At 41.9% G+C, this 22,265-nt stretch overlaps 1 protein-coding gene across 1 annotated transcript in view; it reads left to right on the forward strand.

The window, feature by feature from the left end:
• kirrel3b (kirre like nephrin family adhesion molecule 3b) overlaps positions 1 to 22,265 on the forward strand; it is a gene marked incomplete at its 5' end in the record, with an annotated part of 120,641 nt that overhangs the window by 86,699 nt on the left and 11,677 nt on the right. Inside the window, 5 exons of the mRNA XM_080429074.1 lie at positions 1,646 to 1,794; positions 3,813 to 3,940; positions 5,747 to 5,873; positions 16,871 to 16,971; positions 22,008 to 22,206. Of these exons, the coding sequence (XP_080285200.1) occupies positions 1,646 to 1,794; positions 3,813 to 3,940; positions 5,747 to 5,873; positions 16,871 to 16,971; positions 22,008 to 22,206 (704 nt within the window). The remainder of the gene's footprint in view (positions 1 to 1,645; positions 1,795 to 3,812; positions 3,941 to 5,746; positions 5,874 to 16,870; positions 16,972 to 22,007; positions 22,207 to 22,265) is intronic.

The raw sequence follows: 22,265 nt of genomic DNA on the forward strand, positions 1-22,265 counted from the left end.
AAATGCAGCCGCCACATCTCCATCATGGAGGGAGGAAGACGCGCGGCGCTTATAGAGCCTGTGATGCATTGAACGTCCCAAAACACCTTGTAAATTCTCCCCAAAGCGGCCTGGAGACAACCCGCTGATGCCTCTGCCTCTGTAGTATTATATAAATGGACTCTATCTGCCACTACAAGCAGAGAGCCGTCCACCATTGCCATGCAGAATGAGATGGCTGACTGCCGGTGACATCCCCGGAAAACGATTCTCTATACGCCCAAATAAATAAACACAACATTTTCCTTTTTTTTCTAAGTATATATTGGTCCCGCCACTGCACAAGTCGTCGTTTTTTTCCCGACAGATGTTCTTGGTGCAATCCCGTGTCAATTTACTAAAGTCAGGCGTTGCGTTGTGCAACAGTACCAACCTGACACCTTCAAAGGCGTGTGTGTGTGTGTGTGTGTGTGTGTGTGTGTGTGTGTGTGTGTGTGTGTGTGTGTGTGTGTGTGTGTGTGTGTGTGTGTGTGTGTGTGTGTGTGTGTGTGTGTGTGTGTGTGTGTGTGTGTGTGTGTGTGTGTGTGTGTGTGCTCTCGGCGCTCAGCGTCATTAGGAAACGGTGGTGTCTGTTCCCTGCGTTGCTGTGGAACTTGTCCCAGCACAGAGGGGCTGCCACAGAAAATATGCTGAAGCCAGCATGGCAACGTCTGCCCGGGCAGGAATGATGATTTATTCGCAGGAAAGAACGCTATTGACATACGGTGGGGGGTGGCAGACAATAAGGAGAGAGAGAGAGAGAGAGAGGAGAGAGAGAGAGAGAGAGAGAGAGAGAGGTAGTCTTAACCACTGTCAACCTGTACTGGTGTTTCGGGTATGGCACTATAGGAAGAAAAACATTATTCAAACTTTTCAAAATCTTTGAACATTTTGAAAATAGCAGATCTAAATAGAGTGAACGGTGGTGTAAAGTAACTAAGTGCATGTCCTCAAGTACTGTACTTAAGTACAATTTTGAGGTATTTGTACTTTACTTGAGTTTTTCCAATTTCCAATACTTTTACTTCTACTCCATTACATCTCAGAGGCAAATATTGTACTTTTACTCCACTACAATTATTTGAAAACCTTACTACTTTGTAGATTCAATTGTGATTGTTATTACAAAACATACGTTAACCACTTCAGCCCTATATGCATTTCAGTCATTTGAAAATAGCCGATCTACAAGCTCACAATGCGTCGCATTGTGAGCTTGTAGATCTGCTATTTTCAAATATTTGTATACATTTGAAAACTTGAAATGGGACATAATGCATAATGAGTGCTTTTTCTTTTGGTCCTTTAAGTACATTTTGATGCCAATACTTCTGTACTTTTACCCAAGTACATTTTGAATCCCGGACTTACTACTTGTAACAGTGTTTTTCTATATTGCAGTATTGATACTTTTACTTAAGTAAAACATTTGAGTACTTTTTCCACCACTGTGAGTGATGCATTGGGAGCTTGTAGATTGGCTATTCATCATACGACAAAGTATTTGTAGGACTTTAAGTGGCTAATGCCTTAATGTCATTTTCTCGTTTCTCTTATCTTCTCTTCCTCCCTCCATCCTTGCATCTTTCTCCCTACTGTCTCTCTTTTTGGACCGGTCCGCCCTCAGGTGGGCCAAGGGTGGAAGTATAATCAAGGAAGTGACGGGGGACACGTATGAGGTCATCGTGGACCACTCCTTCTTCACCGAGCCCGTTTCTTGTGAGGTCACCAACCCGCTGGGCAGCACCAACATCAGCCGCAACGTAGACGTCTACTGTGAGTACTGTACATCTTTACTAGTTTAGGACTGGTGTTAACCCATTAAGACCTGAGGCGATTCTTCCTTTTTTTCCTTCTAAATCCTATGTTTAAAAAAAAAAAAAAAAAAATGAAAAAAAAAAATTGCTGATCTACAAGCTCATAGCGTGGCACTCGGTGCCCTGCTATGAGCTTGTATATCTGCTATTTTTGAATAGCCAAAGACATCTAAAGTGACTCAGATGCGTTCCAGGACTTCATGGGTTAATTCAACAACCTCTAACTCAGAGAGTGTATGTATATTCTGCAGTGTACGTACATAACCAAATGGACCGGATAGGAGAAAGGAGTTACATGTAGATTAAAGGACAACTTAGTTTTTTTTTTTACAACAAGGGTTCTTTTATTAGTTTGTAATGATAATAATTAAAAGATGAGTGTTTAAAAAAAAACATTTATTGCTTTCTATCGTTTTAGCGATTTTCAAATGGGGGGCAGGGGCGTTCGGGTAATTGGTGAAAAAGCTTATTTTTTTACACAATAAGCAGGTTATTTTTGTTTCCGCGAGGCCGAAGGTACGGAGGTCAGGGCTGAACCTCTGCCCCGGATGTCCCACCACAATAGAAAGAAATTCACCCTACATTTTTCAAATCAGCCTCATGGTGGCGCTATAACAGGCAGATTCACATCACGGCCTATAACTCTTGAACTGTAGGTCATACAATCAACATCTTTTTTCCCCCTGGATTCTGTGGTATTTCTTCCTTGGCCAAGTGTGGATGTGCGTGCAAAATTTCACGGCAATCAGACGCTGCAATGATTTGAGGCATTTTGTACAAAACGGGCCACTCCTGGCAAACTTTGGAAGCCAATCTTTGCCAATCGGGATGGAATATGAAAAGTCCGACAGATCTGTCTTGATCACATGATTGTAGAGATACTGACCAATGTGCGTGATGGTTGGACACAATTTGTAGGAGTAATCTAAAAATAGATCGCTAAAATCAGCCTCCTGGTGGCGCTATAACAGACCAATGAGAAACATTCAGGGCAGGGGAGACAAAAATAGCCGGCTTATTGTTTTTACACTCATCTTTTAATTATTATCATTACAAACTAATAAAAGAACCCTTGTTGTGAAAAAAATAAGTTGTCCTTTAACACTCAAGATTTTTACAGCGTCCCCAAATGGGAGGTTTTCAGCAAGTCACTAGAAGGCATCTGGTGAACAGAGAAGGGCTGGATGATATAACTTCAAATCAATATCTAAAAACAATAGATGTTTGCCGTCTGAATTTTGATTCCAAGCTGCGAGTCCTGTTGTGACTACTGTTCCTTCTGTTTGTGTCGAGTAATGCTATGTGACACATCCAGCTAAAGTGTCACCTCACATCTCCATGCATTCGCTAAATTCTTGGCATGCATAGCATAACTCCAGTGGGAAATTAAACCCTAACCCTCACAGTGTTCCTGTCATACTCTACCTATTGAGTCACATTAAATCAAAGGCAAACTGAGTTTATTCAGCAAAATAACTGTACAGGAATTTGTCTTGGTGACAGTGGTACAGGAATCAGCAACGTAACAAAATGTGATGTGCAGTGGTGGAAAAAAAGGACTCAAATGTTTTACTTAAGTAAAAGTATCAATACTGCAATGTAGAAGTACTCTGTTACAAGTAAAAGTCCCAAATTCAAAATTGACTTGAGTAAAAGTACACAAGTATTGGTATCAAAATCGGCTATTTTCAAGTAGCCTAGTATAGAATAGGGCTAAAGTGGTTAATGTATGTTTTGTAATGTAATCATTTATATCTGCAAAGTAACTAGTAACTAAGTTTTCAAATAATTGTAGTGGAGTAAAAGTACAATATTTGCCTCTGAGATGCAGTGGAGTATAAGTAAAAGTATTGGAAATTGGAAATACTCAAGTAAAGTACAAATACCTCAAAATTGTACTTAAGTACAGTACTTGAGTAAATGTTCTTTCCACCACTGGTGATGCGACCACCTAACTGAGCGCTTCCTCTCCAACAGTTGGCCCTCGGATGGCTGCAGAGCCCCAGTCTTTACAGGTGGACCTGGGATCTGATGCTGTGTTCAACTGCGCCTGGACAGGAAATCCCTCTCTTACCATAGTCTGGATGAAGAGAGGCTCTGGAGTGGTATGTTCTTATGTTTCTTTTGGCACAGTAATCAAAATACTATTGGTCTGGATTATCAGTGATTTCTTTAAATGTAGATGACTGATGCGGCTACCTAAATTCAGCAGTTACTAGCCAATATCGATAGTAAGCCGATATATCTGCACTATCCCTAGTTCTTAACTTTTTCGATTGCATGCAATGTTTTGCAGTAACATTTAAAGGGGAATACCACTTATTTTCAACATTGAACTATGTGATTAATACACCTTAGAGCTGTTGTGTGGAAATAAGAACAAAGTCCCCCCCTTCTGTGTTGCCTAGAAATGGAGAATTGATTGTTGGGTCCAGGTCAGATACGGACGGTGTACTCTATGGCTCTGCCCTCTAGGCTGCCTCATTCACTAGAATGGGGAATCTCACTTCCAGCTGAAACAGTGCGACTTGTAGTAGTGTATAATGGCATATGGTTAAATATCACGTTTCACAAGACATAGTACGTGTAGATAATAGAAATCAATTGGCTGAAAATGCTCTTAACAAGTCTTAACTTCACACTATTTCAGCTGGAAGTGAGATTCCCCGTTCTAGTGAATGAGGCAGCCTAGAGGGTGGAGCCAAAGAATACACTGTCCGTATGTCACTGATCACATGACCCTAACAATCAATTCTCCAGTTCTAGGCAACACAGAATGGGGGGAACTTTGTTCTTATTTCCACATAAAAACTCTAAGGTGAATTAATGAAATAGTTCAATTTAGAAAATTAGTGGTTATCCCCCCTTTAAAACCTTAGGCTATATGAAGCATTTAAATGAGCATGTTTTTTCCCCTTTCTTTTTTTTATTTTTAATTCTCCCAGTACATTAAATAACACTTTAAGGTCATTCAGTACTTGGCCAGACATCTGACTTAGCAAGTGAACTTGCAGCTAAAACAAGGCATACTGAAACAGCCATTAATCATAAAGTCTTGGGGGCAGTCCAGCGATCCACACTCGTTAGCACTCTGCTCTCTGACACTTGGCTTGCGATGTGTTGAGGTGAAGAAAGGGCATACAATTGATCCGCGCGGCAGACTCATTCCACCTTTCCCTTTGTCAACTTCAAAGACGACCAAAACCAGCGAACCCGCTTACCGCAGCTAAGCTCAATCCCAAAATTGGATTTTAATAATTGAGCAGAGGTGCCCTTTAACCCATTAAGACCGGGAACGCATCTGCGTGTCATTTTTAGATTTCTTTGGGCTATTAAAATTATAGCAGATCTAGTAGATCTGCAATTTTTTGAAAAATCGTGAAAATGTGTGCACATCTTTTTATATATATTTTTCAAAACGAAAATTTTTAACTCAAATCTTTGCTTCTGGGGGATTCTACAAATGTCTTCTAAATCCTAACAGTTTTTTGAAAAAAATATGTCAAGGACCACCCAAAATGATACGTATTTGGCCGTGGACCCCCATTTCAAAATACTTTGTTCCAGGGACCCCCAGAAGTTGTAATGGTGTTAAAAATGTTCGCTTAAAAACACATTAAGATTTTCACAAATGTTCACGATTTAAAAAAAAATAGCAGATCTACAAGCTCATACACTGTAGATGAGCTTGTAGATCTGCTATTTTTTAAATAGACCAAATAAATCTAAAAACGACACAGATTCTTTCCCGGTCTAAATGGGTTAAGGCATTAACAGCTCCATTTGCCATCCTCTTATTTTTTCCCATGGATCTTAGCCGAGTTGATGTCGCAAATGTGAAGGTGCCCTTGCTGTCGTTGCTCATCCAGTGACCCTTGACTTTACCCCCCCCCCCCCTTCCTTACCCCCAGGTTCTAAGCAACAAGAGCATCTTGACGTTGAAGGCGGTGAGACAGGAGGATGCTGGGAAATATGTGTGCCGTGCAGTGGTCGCACGTGTGGGCGCCTCGGAGAAGGAGGTCTCACTCACTGTCAACGGTAGGCATCATTCACACACATACATGTAGACCATGGGGGTCCTAAAAGTTGAGTACGGGGACCCCCGGGCATCCTTGAGAGGGGGTTCCAGAGGGTCCCCAGCTAAATGAGTTAATGTTGCATCAAAATAAATCTAACCAAGGGACACAAAGTTGACTCTTTGTGTCTCCTAACGGAACCACTGCCGGTCATCAAAGTATTGGCTTAGGAATGCGACAAAGACTAAAAAATATCCATGAATTCAAGTCTCCATGGGGTGACTAATCCATAGGAAAAAAAAGCCATTTTGGGGGCGAACTATCCCTTTAACCCACACACACTACATCGGCTATGCTGTAAAAAAGAAGTAACAGGACTGACATTTTGTATATTGGCACAATCAACATTGCGTTCGTTTATGATCTTTGAGACCTCAGAGTGCGAGAGAAACACATTTGCTGCTTCAGGTTCCTGACTCGTGGAACAAAGGAGCAACAGAGAAAGATGATAGCAGACGATTGCAGATCGAAAAACGCGACGTGTCGTGAGCTTGTCGATCGGCTATTTTCAGCGAAAGCTTTCCCCGCAATAACAGAAAACAGAAAAGATACTAGTATAGAGGGACTCAGGGCTCAACCATATGGGGTTTAAGTGGTTAAATGCTGATTATATTCCATGGGAGTCACAGGGAAGCTTTCTTTTTCTTTTTCTTTTCTAACTAATGGATATGCCTTGGTAGGAGACCTGGCAACTCTCAAACAAATGACTTCATTATCGGTGCTTGATATGCAGAGAGTGTGCCTTCGCGTGGCAGAGGCTCTCGGTTGTGGGATTTACAATGTATCTTAAAAGAGCCCTTTTCTCAACACGTCCGTTTGAGGAGAACCTGCGCCCAAGAATGTGAAAATGAGACCGGGGATTTTTACAGCTTTAAAGGAGTAGTAGTACCCAAAAAAATTCTTGTTTTCTATCAATTACACACCCCATGAAGAATTGAATTCACCGAGATTTATTTAGTTTTTGTCGCATTCCTGGGCCAATAATTTGATGACCAGCGGAGTTTCCAGAGTCAAATCCAGGTCAATTGAGTCTCCTTCTGTGCAGCCACCCGGACATCGAATTATTGGCTTAGGAATGCGACAAAAACTAAAATATCGCCATGAATTCAAGGCTTCATGGGGTGTGTAATTGATAGAAAATAAGAAATGTTTTGGGTGAATTACGCCTTTAAGTCCCAATTGTGGGCATGTCATTATACAAAATAAAAATACATGTTTTGTGAGCCTGTAGATAAGCCATTTTTAAGATTTTAATCAATCTTAACAATACAGACTCAGACAGCCTGTGAGCGTTATTGGGGCTGATTCTTGGTTGGAGATACAGTACTATAGCATAGCAAACAGAACATAAAGATGATTATGCTACAAAACCCACAGAGCTGCGGGGTGCATCAGAGAGCATGGCACACCCGACGCTCCCTCCAGCAAAACATCATGAGGAGCCCAGACCTTCTGTGAACTGTAATCAACACCCTCCCTCTCAATCAGCTATTCTGTGTCAGATCAGAGCCGTAACAGCGTGGAGCTAAATCATGTAAATTCAATCCTCTGTCGTTCTGTCAGCAGCAACTCGCATCCCTTTTCTGAAGTATGAATATGTAAACAAAATACAAAATATCAAATTTGCCTGTTTATTTTGAGACCAGTGCTCCCCCCCCTTTTTTTTCACCCGCTCTCACATGTCTATGGAGATTGTGTTGTTTATGAGAATAAAGCAATATGGGAAAGGGAGATGGATTGTTTTAATAACGATTACAGCAACAGTACTCATAGAGCAGTACATTGGAAAACATAAAACAGCTGAAGCTGGCATGTTTACTAGGCCTCGCCAGATTTCATTCAGGCATCATCCAACTTCTCTGGAAGCCGTTCTGTCTTTGTTATTTGTTTATGTTCCTTCTCATGTGTCTTCCGGCCCAAAGATTTCCTTTGACATTCAAAAAGACGCCATCCTTTTTACACTTCTGAATAATTTAATAATTCATTCATTTATTTTTCAAAACTGCATGAGGTCTAAGTCAGATGACTTTTCTTTTCCTTTTCTTCTCCATGTCCCCTGGTGTGGTTTAAACCTTCAATAAATGTACATTTCAAGTGTTTTTTTCTCTCCCAAAAAACCTCTGCCCTCATATATGCCAGGATCTATAAATATGCTACATGTGGCATGCTCCTAGAATCAACCTGCCAAAATCTCCACACCCCTGGCCCGTGTCACGTGCATGCACCCCCAACCCCACCCCCCCCCCCCCCCCACACACACACACCTATTACTGAATCACTACGGCGAGAAGCAACATTTGAGACATTTTGCCCTATATGTATGATTCAGACTCAGAACAGGAGCTGTGTTTTTGCACGCACGCACGCACGCACGCACGCACGCACGCACGCACGCACGCACGCACGCACGCACACACACACACCAGCACACACACACACACACACACACACACACACACACACACACACACACACACACACACACACACACACACACACACACAGACACACACACACACACACACACACACACACACACACACACACACACACACACACACACACACACACACACACACACAGAGAGACAGACAGACAGACAGACAGACACACTCACTCACACAGCCGTTTGACTACACACGTCTGTGTGTTGGTTAAAAAAACATTTAACCAATGAAAAGTATTAAAACAAACCCAGCTAACTCCATTGGATCCTCAAACCTTCTGCTAAACCAGCTAACTGCACCAAAGGGGGGTGGAGTTAGCTGGTCTTGCTGACTCCAGGCTCCACCCCTTTTGACCGCCAACCTCATTGTGAGCTTGGAGGTCCATTCAGCTGTTCTTATCAATGATGAACAAAACCTCCTAACTCTAACCGTAACTTTTTGTTTTGTTTTTTAATATCCTGAAAAATTAACATTTTGGAATTAGCTGGTTTCTGCCAGCAGAGATATTCAATATACAGCACACACCAGTCTCACTGTATACTGTACACAGTAAAAACCTATAAGAAATATCCAGAAACCAGTATGTGTTCAGACAACCTTGAAAGTTCCTGCAGTATAACCTCTGTTCAGTTCAGTCCAGTTGTTCCACACCTTATACGAGTTAATTTCCATAATTCTTACGCGACATACAAAAGCCTTTCTTGGTTGAAATGACAGCAGCACTTGAGGAGCGCTCTCCTTCATGGTCGGTTCATTGATTGCTCTGCGGCGGCGGTGTGATGACGGCGGTGGAATCCAAACAGCCTCTCTCGCCTCTTCATCAACCCCGGCTCCCCGACAGTCTTTGACAGTCGGCGGGGCTCAATTGATTCTGACAGTGACTGAATAGCATGACTGATGGCCCACGGCCTCTCAGGAAAGCACTACCTTGCATTGATCACATCTATCGTGAGAGGAATGGTTTGGGGGGGGGTTGGGGGAGGGGGGGGGTAACAGCACGCGTTTTTAGAGTATGCATGTGAAGGATGTCTATTTGTGTGTTTGTGTGTTTTTTCCCTTTTATTTGTTTTCCCTCCACTCCCCTGGTTCTCCATTATCACCCTCTCCCATCCCCGACAGAGTTCTTTTACGCCCTCAGATATAATGCATGTCTCAAAATAAATTGTTGATTTTTTTCTTCTTCTCCGCCCCTCTTATCTGCCGTTGCAATCCACTGACTCCCACTGTGGATCGCTAGACATTAGAATACCCCCCCACCCTCTTCTTCTTCTTCCCCGGGGAGGAGGATAATTTAATTATAATCAAACAGCTAGCAGGGGGAGGCAGTTTGCGTTTAAGTCACTAATGGATACATATTACTCTAGTTGAACGTTTTCACGCACTGGGTGGGAAGCACCTCAGCGTTTGATTGTGCTGAGCCATCCTTGATTGTCCTTACCCAGAAGTATGCATGTACAGCAGCTATGTATGAAGGTCGCTCATGATATGATCATGCTTATGATAATTGACACTGTATACAATATTTATGCGTGGATTTGTCAGTAAACCGGTATGATTATTTTGCAATTCAAAAAGATTTAGCTTTCCCTGCATACACATGAAGCCCATTACGTTCATGGAATACAGAGCAATTTATATGTATATTGTGATGTCTTTGATGTTTAGAGGCAGCACACTATACAAAATAACCATAGGGGAACGTCTTTTGGTGCTACATATACCATCTATCTTAAATGTGCTATAGACATTATTTTTCACCAAAAGTCAACTAATCGTCAGGCAACAACATCACATATCTAATAAAATAGCTATAATATCAATATAATATCTAATAAATCTAATATAATACAGTGGTGTTGTCCCATGAGTCTCACTAATCTTAGATTAGATGTTGGCCTATTTAACAGTGCAGAAGCATGATTGCTTTGATGCCTATAACATTAATGAGCGTCAACGAGCGTCATCTGGACACAGACAAACACACCTGCCCTCTGCAAAGAAAAAACTTTTATTGTGATCATGTGATTTCTGGGTGTACGCTTCTTCGGTGGTGCTTGGATCATTCACAGGCTGCGGAGCAGCGCCCCCTCTAGCGTATTTTTTGTATTTATAATTGTTTTAAAGGACGTATATTTACGTCCTTGGCAGGCAATGTGTTACAGGTCTGAGAATTTTACAGTGTAGAGTGGGGTCCCAAAGATATCCATTTGTACACTCAGAGATACAGACCCGTCACCCATTGGACCCCTGGTGGGCCCCGGACCAGACGTTGAGAAACACTGCAGTAGCACCTCAACCATTGCAAAGCATCTATAGGTGAAAGACCAACATCTTTTGTGGGTATAGGTTCATTAAGGTGAAGTTTTACAACTCACATTCAGTGTATTCACTCACTAAACATATGAGGTCAACTTCATTATTGCAGACGGAAGATAAACCAAAGAGTAACAAAACCAAAAAAAAAAGGCATTTCAATCAGAATTCTATAGTTTGCTGTCTTACTGGTAAAGTAAACACAAAAGGCCCTGTTCCTCTCTGTACACCTCATTGTCATCGTCCCCTCATCTCACCCTGTTTCCCTTCACTTTCAGCTCTCTCCCCCCCCCCCCCACCACCACCAGGGCAATCAGCTTATGTGGTTCAGTTTGGGCAGCAACCATTGTCCTGAATACCCTGCTGACTATGGGATTTGCTGTCTTTTAATGGATGCAATGATGGATGTGAAAATTTGTGAGCGACGTTTTATATGTAATGAGATGCATACTCTGCTGGGCAGCCAGGGAGAGCGAACCCATTACCACATTAATAGAGAAATAGAACCGATGTATCCCCCAATATCCCACAGGGCACTTTGTGGCTTTGAATCTCAACACCCCCTCCGCCCCCTCTATTTGTAGTCCTACCAGACATTGCCTTTATATGCACCGGCATAGCATTTGTGTCAGTGTTCTAAAAAAAAGAGGACGGTGAGGAATAATTCATAATTGGGACAGAAAGTGCATCATTAAAAAAACTGTGTTCTGAGATGTTGTTGATATAGTCACGTAGATTGAAAACCACCTTTATGGAGCTTGCCTCCTCTCCAGGGAAAAGCCATCCTGAAATAGAATTCACATTATTATTTCTATAATAATGTACGGCTCAGTTCTAATTTGTGAATGTGAACGAGTCTCTCGTTAAGCCAAACAGCAGAGTGACAAGAATGTGGTGGTGGTGATGATGATGTTGTTGTCTAGAGACAAGTCCTGCAGCTGCTCCATAGACAGTGATTAATGAAAGAGTTCCTAGGACACTGTGACAGTGCCCATGGTGTCCTTAACTGGCATATGGGTACGCTTTCTGACTCAGAGCTGTAGGCCCCCACATTCAAATAATAAAACTCAATTGGATGTAATAGCTTAAGTAAAAAATATATGAGCCTTATTATTATTATTTTATTATTACGTATACAAATGTCCAGTTTGATCCAGGTCGTGCCATTAGCCCCCTAAAATCATCATTGACCTGCTAGAATTTGATGCGTGGACCCAAATGACCCCCTCCCAGTTTCCCAGAAATTAACATATTCTGTATTATTGCGTTAGTAAATTCATCCGACAGTCGGTGCGCACTGTGAGTGCTTCTTGTCAATCAGCGTGTTCCTGTTGGAATCCAGAGCACTGTGCTCTGGGAGTGTGCAGAGCGTGTTGTGAAAATTAAGTATTTCCTTGAGAGAATAAAGAATTAACACGTTTCCTGTCTTTTTAGTAATTGTCCTCCTTGTCGCTGTGAAAGTGTATTTTCTGGCATTGATGTTTCTGTTTCTATCTCTGGCTAACCAATTCTCGTTCGTATATTATAAAATAATTCTCATCAGAATGGATTCACGAACGCACAAATAAGCTACACCCGGAGAGTTTTCTCCACTCGTTTCCTTCCATCATTTAGCCATTTGCTGTGATGCTGAGCAAAACCAGAGATGTATGTAGTCAATGACAGAGTTCCCCCTAACCTAAAATATGCATATTAGCCGTTTTGGTTGTATGATGCTAGAGTATACCAAACAGCAGTGGTTCTCAAACCTTTTCATGTCAAGGACCCCCAAATGAATTATGTATTTGCCCCCATCGGAAAATGTTTTGTGGCACGTTTTTAAAATGTTTTTTTTTTTTTTTAATAGCAGTTCCACTGTAGCCTGGCATGGCCAGACTAATATCACTGTGTAGATATTAGTTTGGAATCGCTGTGTGGAACCTGCATTTCCAAGGGGCAAATTAAAAAAATGCCTCTGGTGATAAACCCACCCCATATTTGCATACTGGGCCCTGATTGGTCCCTCACTACTTCGGAGGGAGTGAAATCCAATCACAACTGAGCGGTGCCAGACCAAATCTGCGGAGGGCAATTTTCTTTTTGCAATGGCAGATTCATCTGGTTTCCAGGCTAGGTCATATTGAAAGTGGATACACGCTCACTTCAGCTCCTCATCCGCTCCAGTGTGCATACACTTGTTGATTTTATGAGATTATATGAAGTGGATACACTGGGCGTCCAATGTGCATACACTTGGTGGTTTCATGGGATTACTTAAAGTGGATACACTCTGCGTCCATGTGTGCATACGCTTGTTGATTGTATGGGCGTGTATTGAAAGTGGATACGCTCTAGTGTTGACTTTGACAGCAAATTTTGATTCCGTTTTAGTCATAGTCTTTTGAATCAAATTCCATTTAGTTTTTGTCATATTTACTCATCTGAAATGTTTTACTGTTAGTCTAGTTTTAATCGACCAAATAAATAAACGTGTTGGCCTAAACAAGTTTATTTAACTTTTCTTCTTTTTTTTCCCATTTTCCCAATTACTGACATTACTAATGCAGGCAAAACTCATCTTGAGCTATTATGATGACTCAGACCATTTTAAATGTACTGTACTGCTGTATTTCTAGAGATTAGAGGTCAAGAAGTCCTCCTCTGAAACCACGCGAACCCCCACAATGACCTCAAAGGACCCCCCAGCCTCAGGACAATGAACGGAAAAAACACATCTATAAGCGCATCTGTAGATACCAATGCACTTCAACCTGTCACGATCCAGCCAACCAATACAATTACACCTCCCACGCATACTGCACAGTAATGCACATGAAGTGCATATCGGCCCAAACATAGTGGCCAGTGGAAAATTAACCCCTTAAGACCGGGAAAGTATCTGTGTCATTTTTTTTGGCTATTCGAAAATAGCAGATCTACAAGCTCGTAGCGCAGCACCGAAGTGCCGCACTACGAGCTTGTAGATCTGCTATTTTTTGTTTATCGTGAAAATATATGCAAATCTTTGAATATTTATGTATTTTTAAAGCAAACATTTGTGACTCAAATCTTTGCTTTTTTCTAAATCCTAACAGTTTTCTGAAAAACATGTTGCTATAATATCAGTGGTTCTCAAACCTTAATGTCAAGGACCACCCAAAATGATATGTATTTGGCCTTGGACCCCCATCTCAAAATATGTTGTTCTACGGACGTCCCCAGAAGCAAAGATTTGAGTTAAAAATGTTCGCTTTAAAATATTCAAAGATGTGCACACATTTTCACGATTTTTCAAAAATAGCAGATCTACAAGCTCATAGCACTATGAGCTTGTATATCTACTATTTTTGAAAAGCCAAAGTATAAAATAATGGTTAAAGTGGTTACACAGATGTGTTCCCGGTCTTTAATGGGTTAACAGAAGCAAAATATGTCTGAGAACACGGCCTGACCTTTCTGCTGTTTCTCCCTCTTTCGTTCAGAAATAAATAATGATATATATAATATATATAAATAAACCAAGCCTTGGCGAGAGAAGTATAGGAAGGCCACAGTTTTGTTGAAATCCGATGACCTGCGCGGTGACTTCAATTTAGCATGGATACACAAGGCCTGGCCTCTGACATCGGCTCCAATCCCACATAATCAGATTGCACGGCTCACTCCGACACGTCGTTCTCGGGAATAAACAAAACGCTCTGACTACCTTCCCCAACACAAGACCCTGTGTGCGGGTGCCACCCACCTCCACCCTCGAATGTGTTCATTCTACAGTCGCACAGCGTGAAGGCAAGATGTACAAACGAACACACACACACACACACATCGGTATGCTCGAGCGCACACGCGTACATTCATAGCAGATGCACAAAAGCACGCATGCTCGGACACGCAAATGAACAAACTCGCGCGTGACGTGCACACAAGTACACAGAGGCATTCACACGCACACACCCACACACACATACATTCCATCCAAGCCGTCTGAGCCACAGAGATAAAGCTATCTAATTATTTTCCTCATTTACAGCCCTGATCCACAGAGCAGATCCTTCTCAGCCACCACAGCCTTACCCCAGGCATAGCAGCACGGAATCTGTCTAACTGACTGGGTGCTGACTGTGGGTCGCTATACCAACCACACCGTGCACGTGCAACTGCCTGACCACAAACGTGCTTGTGCACCATCACACACACACACACACACACACACACACACACACACACACACACACACACACACACACACACACACACACACACACACACACACACACACACACACACACACACACACACACACACACAGTAGTACATCCACTCACAGATATATGCACGCAAACTCACATACTACCATGACAAATCCATAACGGCAGTGAGTACACACATGGAGAGACTCGCCCGATGCCGCAAAACTATCGGTCCGTGTTGACACGCTAAAGTGAGACCATTAAAGAACTTCAGTGCAATCTTGTCCATTTGCTTCAGTTGCTCCGCAGCAGCAGCCTCCCAGCTCCTCCAGTAGCATACCACGACGCCATCTGCCAGTATCTCATTAAAATGCTAATTTATTTTAATAAGGGACAGGTAATAAACTGCAATTATGTATCGGCAGCAAGATGCCAGAGAGCAGGAGTTTGAGGGGAGTTGGCTGGGAAACGCGTCGTCGTGCTAATCAAGAAGCAGCCCTCCCATTCAGCCACCTATCACACACGCACGCACACACACACACACACACACACACACACACACACACACACGCTCTTAACCCTGCGCATCGCTAGAGATGCGTTTAAGATTTGATTTTGCCAGCTGTTTAAAGGCCAAGTCTGTGACCATTTTGCCGCCCTCTGTTGGAAGCTGGCCATCCTCTAATAGCTTCACTGTATTAAGATTTATTGGACCCAAGACTTCTTTTCATCCTGAAAGGTTTGCAGGAGCTTCTGATAAACAATAATTGACAGGCTGTGGATGTGTTGGCTAACCATTGTTTAGTCTATTTTGAGGCTGTAATAGATTTGCTCACTGTTGAGGTTCATAAACACTAGAGTGAAATGTGTCTCCAGTTAGGATGATTTAAGATAGATCCCCAACTATTACTTTGTGTCTCTAAATACTGAAGTGTGAGTAGCCCTGCCTGTAGCCTAGAAGACTTAATATAGCCATCAGCCACGGAGGATTGAGCCTTTGACTGAGCCCATTTATAGGACCTGGTTCAAATCCAGGTCGTTAACAGAAGCACGCCTACATAATAACCCGCATTCACAGCCTCTGGATTGTGTCTTTAAGGAGAGGAAACGGATGTTCAGCGCGGGGGACGCAGCCGATCGATAGTCAAGTGTCAGGTCAAAGTTCAAATCCTCTGTGAACAAATTGAAAGGGGAGAAACAACATGTCGACGTGTGTTATCTCCCCAGAAAGACAGCACAGCAGCACACCCACGCCTCTCGGCAGTCCTGATTAGGCTCTGAAGAAATATCTGGGCTCTCTCCGCCGTGACCCTTATCTCAGCTGGGAGGAAATCAAGCTGGCCATAAATCAACTATTTCTTCTCCATCTAGAATGAGGTCTCAGGGTTCTGTGTCCGTGACCTTCATTCCGTCCTGGCCTGTCCTTGGCTAGATTGTGCAGAGGGTTGAGCTGCGTTTCAATATCGAAACCGCAATAGAATCCAACCCCGTGAGGTGACCCCCAAATTACTGTACACTATCTGCAAGTTCACAATGCGTTGCGGTGCATTGTGAGCTTGTAGATCTGCTATTTTCAAAATATTTCTATACATGTTATACATTTGAGAAATTGTGAAATGGGACATTCTGCATAATGAGTACTTTCTACTTTTGGTACTTTAAGTACTTTTTTTTACCAATACTTTTGTATTCAATTTTGAATTCTGGACTTTTACTTGTAACAGAGTATTTCTACATTGCAGTATTGATACTTTTACTTGTAACAGAGTATTTCTACATTGCAGTATTGATACTTTTACTTAAGTCAAGAATGTGAGTACTTTTTCCACCACTGGTGAATTCACTCTGGTGAGGGGAGAAGAGGAATATGGCAAGAAAATCAATGCACTAGAACGTGTCAGAGTGACTCGATTAAGTGCAGGCATTGTTACCTTCGAGCTGAAGGGGATTTTGATGAATCATTTTTGCAGTGACATCCAGGCCACTCGTCGGTGACGTGTGTGTTCTTCTGCCTTTCTTCTCCCTCCCAGGGCCTCCAATCATCTCCAGTACCCAGACCCAACAAGCGTTGCATGGCGAGAAGGGACAGATCAAATGTTTCATCCGGAGCACCCCGCCCCCAGACCGCATTGTGAGTAATTGACCTATTTCATCTTGAGTGCCATTATCCACTATTATGCTCTGTTGGTGTGAGTAGGTTATTTTGAAATTACTGTTACTGCAAAAAATCATCAACTGCTATTTCATGGCTCTGTGGCACCTGAACGATGCAAATTAGACGACCTAATGTCCTTCTCATAATCCTATATTTGATTGATGTCTGTTCAATGGGACCAATCAAGCCTTTGTATAAGGATAATGCCCTCACAGAGTCCCGCTGCCCTATTAGCTATTGATTAAACTATCTTAAAACATGTGTAATACGAGCAAGCAAAAAAACTGTTTAATCAATGTAATAACATTCCCCATCATTTGTTTTTTGAATGAATAGGGGGGTGCATGAAGCATTGCGGACTTAGGCCCTTAATTTCTCATTTAATGCATGCTTATGCTCTGTTAGCACAGATCCCATTAAGATTTATGGGCCTTAGATAAACAGCCAACTCTGTGAGCCTCCTCTTCATGCTATTATTAATTGTGAGTTTGTGTGTGTGTGTGTGTGTGTGTGTGTGTGTGTGTGTGTGTGTGTGTGTGTGTGTGTGTGCGTGTGCGTGTGCGTGTGCGTGTGGGGGTGTGTGGGTGAGTGTGCAGGCCTGTGTGTGTGCGTGAGTGTGCGTGTGTGTGCGTGTGTATTGTGTGTAACTGCCACGGACTGTCATCTAATGTGTTTTTTTTCCCCTATACTGATGCTGAACATTAAGTAGCTGCATTATTAATATCCGGATGATTTGATGGGCGAGACTGTAGGGGTAATGGCTACTGGGTCCTGAATATTCATTCTGGATTCCTCTCTATTTATTCCTCACGTATTGAAAGTGTCAGAATGAAAACCTGGTTTTCTTTGTCGTTTGTGTTTGTTTGTTTGTATTTTCCTTGCTACGTAAACGAGCATCAGCTGACAACTGTGGAAAAATAGACATACAAATGCAAACACTGCATTTCTTAGCTCTACTTGCAGAACTTGCACGTTGGCTTCATGCCCAAAAGGAGGAATTGTTTGGCTGTCATACATTGTATGACTCATACAAGCTGTTTGAAATGACAAAAGAATGATATTTTTGTTTCAACGTTGTTGAAATATGCACATCACCTGTCAGGGTGTTGGTTAGGGCATGATTATAAGGAAAGAATACAACCCGCACACAATGATAAATGTTTAAAATCTCAGGTTTTCTTCGTCGGGTCAAATTCTCCCAAACTCCCAAATAAATACAGACCCACAGGTCATGTCAGATAGAGTCGTACACATCACAGTCAAATGACAATTAAAACGATATACACACATTTATAAAGCTCCGGTGAAAAATTTGATTAGCAAAATCTAACTAGATTCACATAACCAGTTATATCTCCTAGTGAAAAAGAGAACAGTTTACAAGAAGTGATTGATGGGAAAGTCCTCATTCGTGCCTTTTGGAGACTAGTGTCCTATTTTTAAACCCAAAAGGATCTGTACTATATCAACAGTCTACTAATGTCTCCTCCCCATCTGGGGCATTTTACACGTTCAATCCCCTGACATTATGGTGATGCCACACTGTGTCATGACCGACATAAAAAAAAGCACGCTGGCGACTGGGCTCTTGGGGTCTTGGTTACGAATATTGCACTTCTGAGATGCATGTTTTAAGCGCACGATTAGTTTTACCAACATACCCTAAACCACATGGGCATTTTTGAGAAAGTATACTACGTTTATTCGTTTAGTGGCTCAGGTAATAATGATGTCCTTGAACTTGAAACATTTGCCCAGGAGATGGTGTGTGAAAGTTTGGCTTTTAGAAATGAAGCTACACTGTGCACATAGCATACCTGTTGTTTCCATCAGGGGTGTAGTCTAGGAAAGATTCTGTTTTTTGGGGGGGAGACCTGATTTTTTTATGGCAGGGACTCAACCATTTTGATATCTTGGGGGTCCCAATCTACACTAAGGTATCATCATCAGTGTTCATTTAACTCTGAGAGTGTACAAATGGAACCAAATGGACCCGTAAAGGGTCCATTTGGTTCCATTTCTACACTCTCAGAGTTACAGACACGCAAGGGTCAATTTGTTCCTAACAATTAATTTGTCTGGGGACCCCCTGGAACCCTCTCAAAGACCACTGGTGGTCCCCGGGCCACTGGTTGAGAACCACTGGTCTAGCAGATTATGTCAATATTTCAGAAGAATCGTTCACTTTGTGATACAAGCACCAAATTTGGCATGAATAACGCCTAGGACCTACTTTTTCCAGAAAGCCCTGTTAGCTACCTGAAAATCCAAGATGATGGCCATTTTTCAAGGTGGCTAGAAGGTTTTTCAGTGTAGAACTTGAATGTCAAAATTTGAGTTATCAAAATGTATGTATTTTCACATGACAAATTCAATGGTGCCGATAAAAATACAATATGGCTTCTAGTTTTCAAAACGGCGGCCATTTCCGACTAAAATTCACAGTTTTCTGTCATGTAAGTTTAAACCGGCTGTAGAGTAGTCCAAGGTCTAAGCAGTATTTTGATCTACATTACACTGTTGTAATCGGATTGGTTGTAATTGGATTGAATATCTAATATGGGAAAACAAATAATCAAGTGATTATTTGATTCATTGTCCATAAATGTGCTGTGAATATACTATAAAGCTCAGTGGTGGACAGTAGCAATGCATTTACTTGAATACTCTACTTAAGTGCTTCTTTTGAATATTTGTACTTTACTTGAGTTCTTTTTTTTTTACTCCTGTGCATTTCTAAGACAAATATATGACTTTTAAGTATAGTATATCAGCTGTTGATACTCCAAAAAATTATTTAAGTACAGTACTCAAAGTGTACTGTGACTGTCCACCACTGCAAGTTTGACATCATTTGAGTCTCAGTCCGTCACAGTAAGTATTCCGGCTATTGAGAATCTAATCAGGTAGAATACTTATAGGATCACACTTTTTGATTTCCTGTCAGTTTGGCCTTTCTTCCTGCTCCTGCAGAAACCATAGAAGAGCATCTTGACCATATCATCACAGAGTGTGATGCCCAATTTATTACTTCCCTATAAAGTCATCTCCTCAACCCTGCTTGGGCTAGTTCCCTCTGTCAGTGCCACGTGTAAGAGCAGACATCTTCAATGGAAATGACTAGCGCTGATGAGCTGTCATTACCCGAGATGACTGAACAGGAGTCATAGGAAGAAAGAAAGGCCAATCTTTCTCAAGGAGTGTGATCTTCTGAGGTGGGAATGTTCACAGGTTTCTCATTTAGTCTGAACAATTTCCGCGACTATGACAGGCTCTCCGAGCCCCCTCAGGGCCATCTGACTCCCTATCACAGTGCCCCGTATCTGAAGATAGTAGTCCAGCTCAAACTAATTCAGCCAACTCCCTGATACAGTGGGTACTACTCAGTGAGGACCGGGGCTCATGCTTAATGAGATAATATGTGAGCGCAGGTGTATAAGCTCTCAATGTTCAGAGTGGCCATAATCACTTCTCCCTTCATATTCCCCATATCTTTCAGGGTGTTTGTAATAGAGTCTTTGGAATGGAGGTGACGTGGTTTGAGAAAAGAGTCTATAGAGTCCATAATGTGGAAATGATCTCTGTACTGGTGCGTTCACACGGGGCAGTTAAAATGATATATGCTACCATTCATGTTCAATGGAAGCCAGCGGCATGAAGATACAAAGATACATCCGACGTTTGTAGCTGTAGCTGTAGCTCTAGCGACAAAGATACAAAGCTACACATTGAAGTTGAGCAGGGTTCAACTTCCAGATACAAAGATACAAAACTACAAGTTAGCTCCGATGTCCACACGTTTGATGACGTCAACGGCCGCGTTGAAAGACACAGATACAAGCTACACAGCGACAAAGATGCGGTGTATTTTTGTATCTTTGTACCTCGCCCGTGTGAACGCACCATTATAGGGACCCTATATACTGTAGTGTGTTGAGGCCTTAGACAGCTGTGTTTCAGAGTTTTACAGGTTGTTACGGTAAACCAATATAGTTCTACTGCTAAGAGATCAATACAGAAATGTCCACAGACATGCACATTAATGCTAGGTAAAGAAAAAGTAGGCTTTAGTCTTTAAAAGAGCCCAATGCAGTGTTCATGTCATTCAGTTATATAACTTCAAAGGCAAAGACAGCTGTAGTCTTTGAATTTTGTTTTGGGAGTGAAATCCCTGAACCGAGGATCAATGCACTTGTAAGATTGTGGCATTGTGTAACTATTCTTTTCACAGCCAGACGGAAGGTTGGAGGGTTATTAATGAATCTCTTCTGCCATTCCTTTCAACAAGAAAAAATGCATGTGTTACTTTTAAGGCTAGAATGTTAGTAAAAAAAATGCAACAATCATGGTTGATTCAAAATGTGGGCATTCAAAGAGACCATAAGGTGCTTATGCTGAAAGGACAGACCTGAATATGGCATATTATGCCATATTCAGGTTCATATATGTGCATATATGTGGATATATAGGAAATATATGTCTCATATTTAGCTTATATATGTCCACATATATGCCACATATATGGATATATATGTACATATATGTAGAGACATATGTGCAGGCGGCCAATTTCGAATAATATGTCACATATACTGTATGATAAACATGTATGTTGCATATAAAAATTCATATTCATATATTTTATTTCCGTGGGGGGGGGGGGGTAGCCGATCTACAAGCTCACAATGCGTCGCGTTGCGACGCATTGTGAGCTTGTAGATCTGCTATTTTCAAAAATATTTTTATACATTTCATACATTTGAAAAGTTCTGAAATGGGACATTCTGCATAATTAGTACTTCTACTTTTGTACTTTAAGTACATTTTGATACCAATGCTTTTGTACTTTTACTCAAGTACATTTTGAATTCCGGACTTTTACTTGTAACTGAGTATCTTTGCATTGCAGTATTGATACTTTTACTAGTAAAAAATGTGAGTACTTTTTCCACCACTGCAAATTTCACTCTTCTCTGCATGCTTCTTGATCCACTCCACTTCCTTCCTCTCAGGCCTGGTCGTGGAAGGAGACGGTGTTAGAGTCCGGCACGTCTGGCCGCTACACCGTGGAGACGGTCAGCACAGAGGAGGGGGTCATCTCCACGCTGACCATGAGCAACATCGTCCCGGCCGACTTCCAGACCATCTACAACTGCACCGCCTGGAACAGCTTCGGCTCCGACACCGAGATCATACGGCTCAAGGAACAAGGTGGGAGCCAAGGTTCGACAGATTCCACCTTTACTCTTCTTACCAAATGCCACTATGAT

This window comes from Gymnoscopelus braueri (assembly GCF_963280865.1).
Source record: "Gymnoscopelus braueri genome assembly, chromosome: 5".
NCBI classification, from domain to species: Eukaryota; Metazoa; Chordata; class Actinopteri; order Myctophiformes; family Myctophidae; genus Gymnoscopelus; species Gymnoscopelus braueri.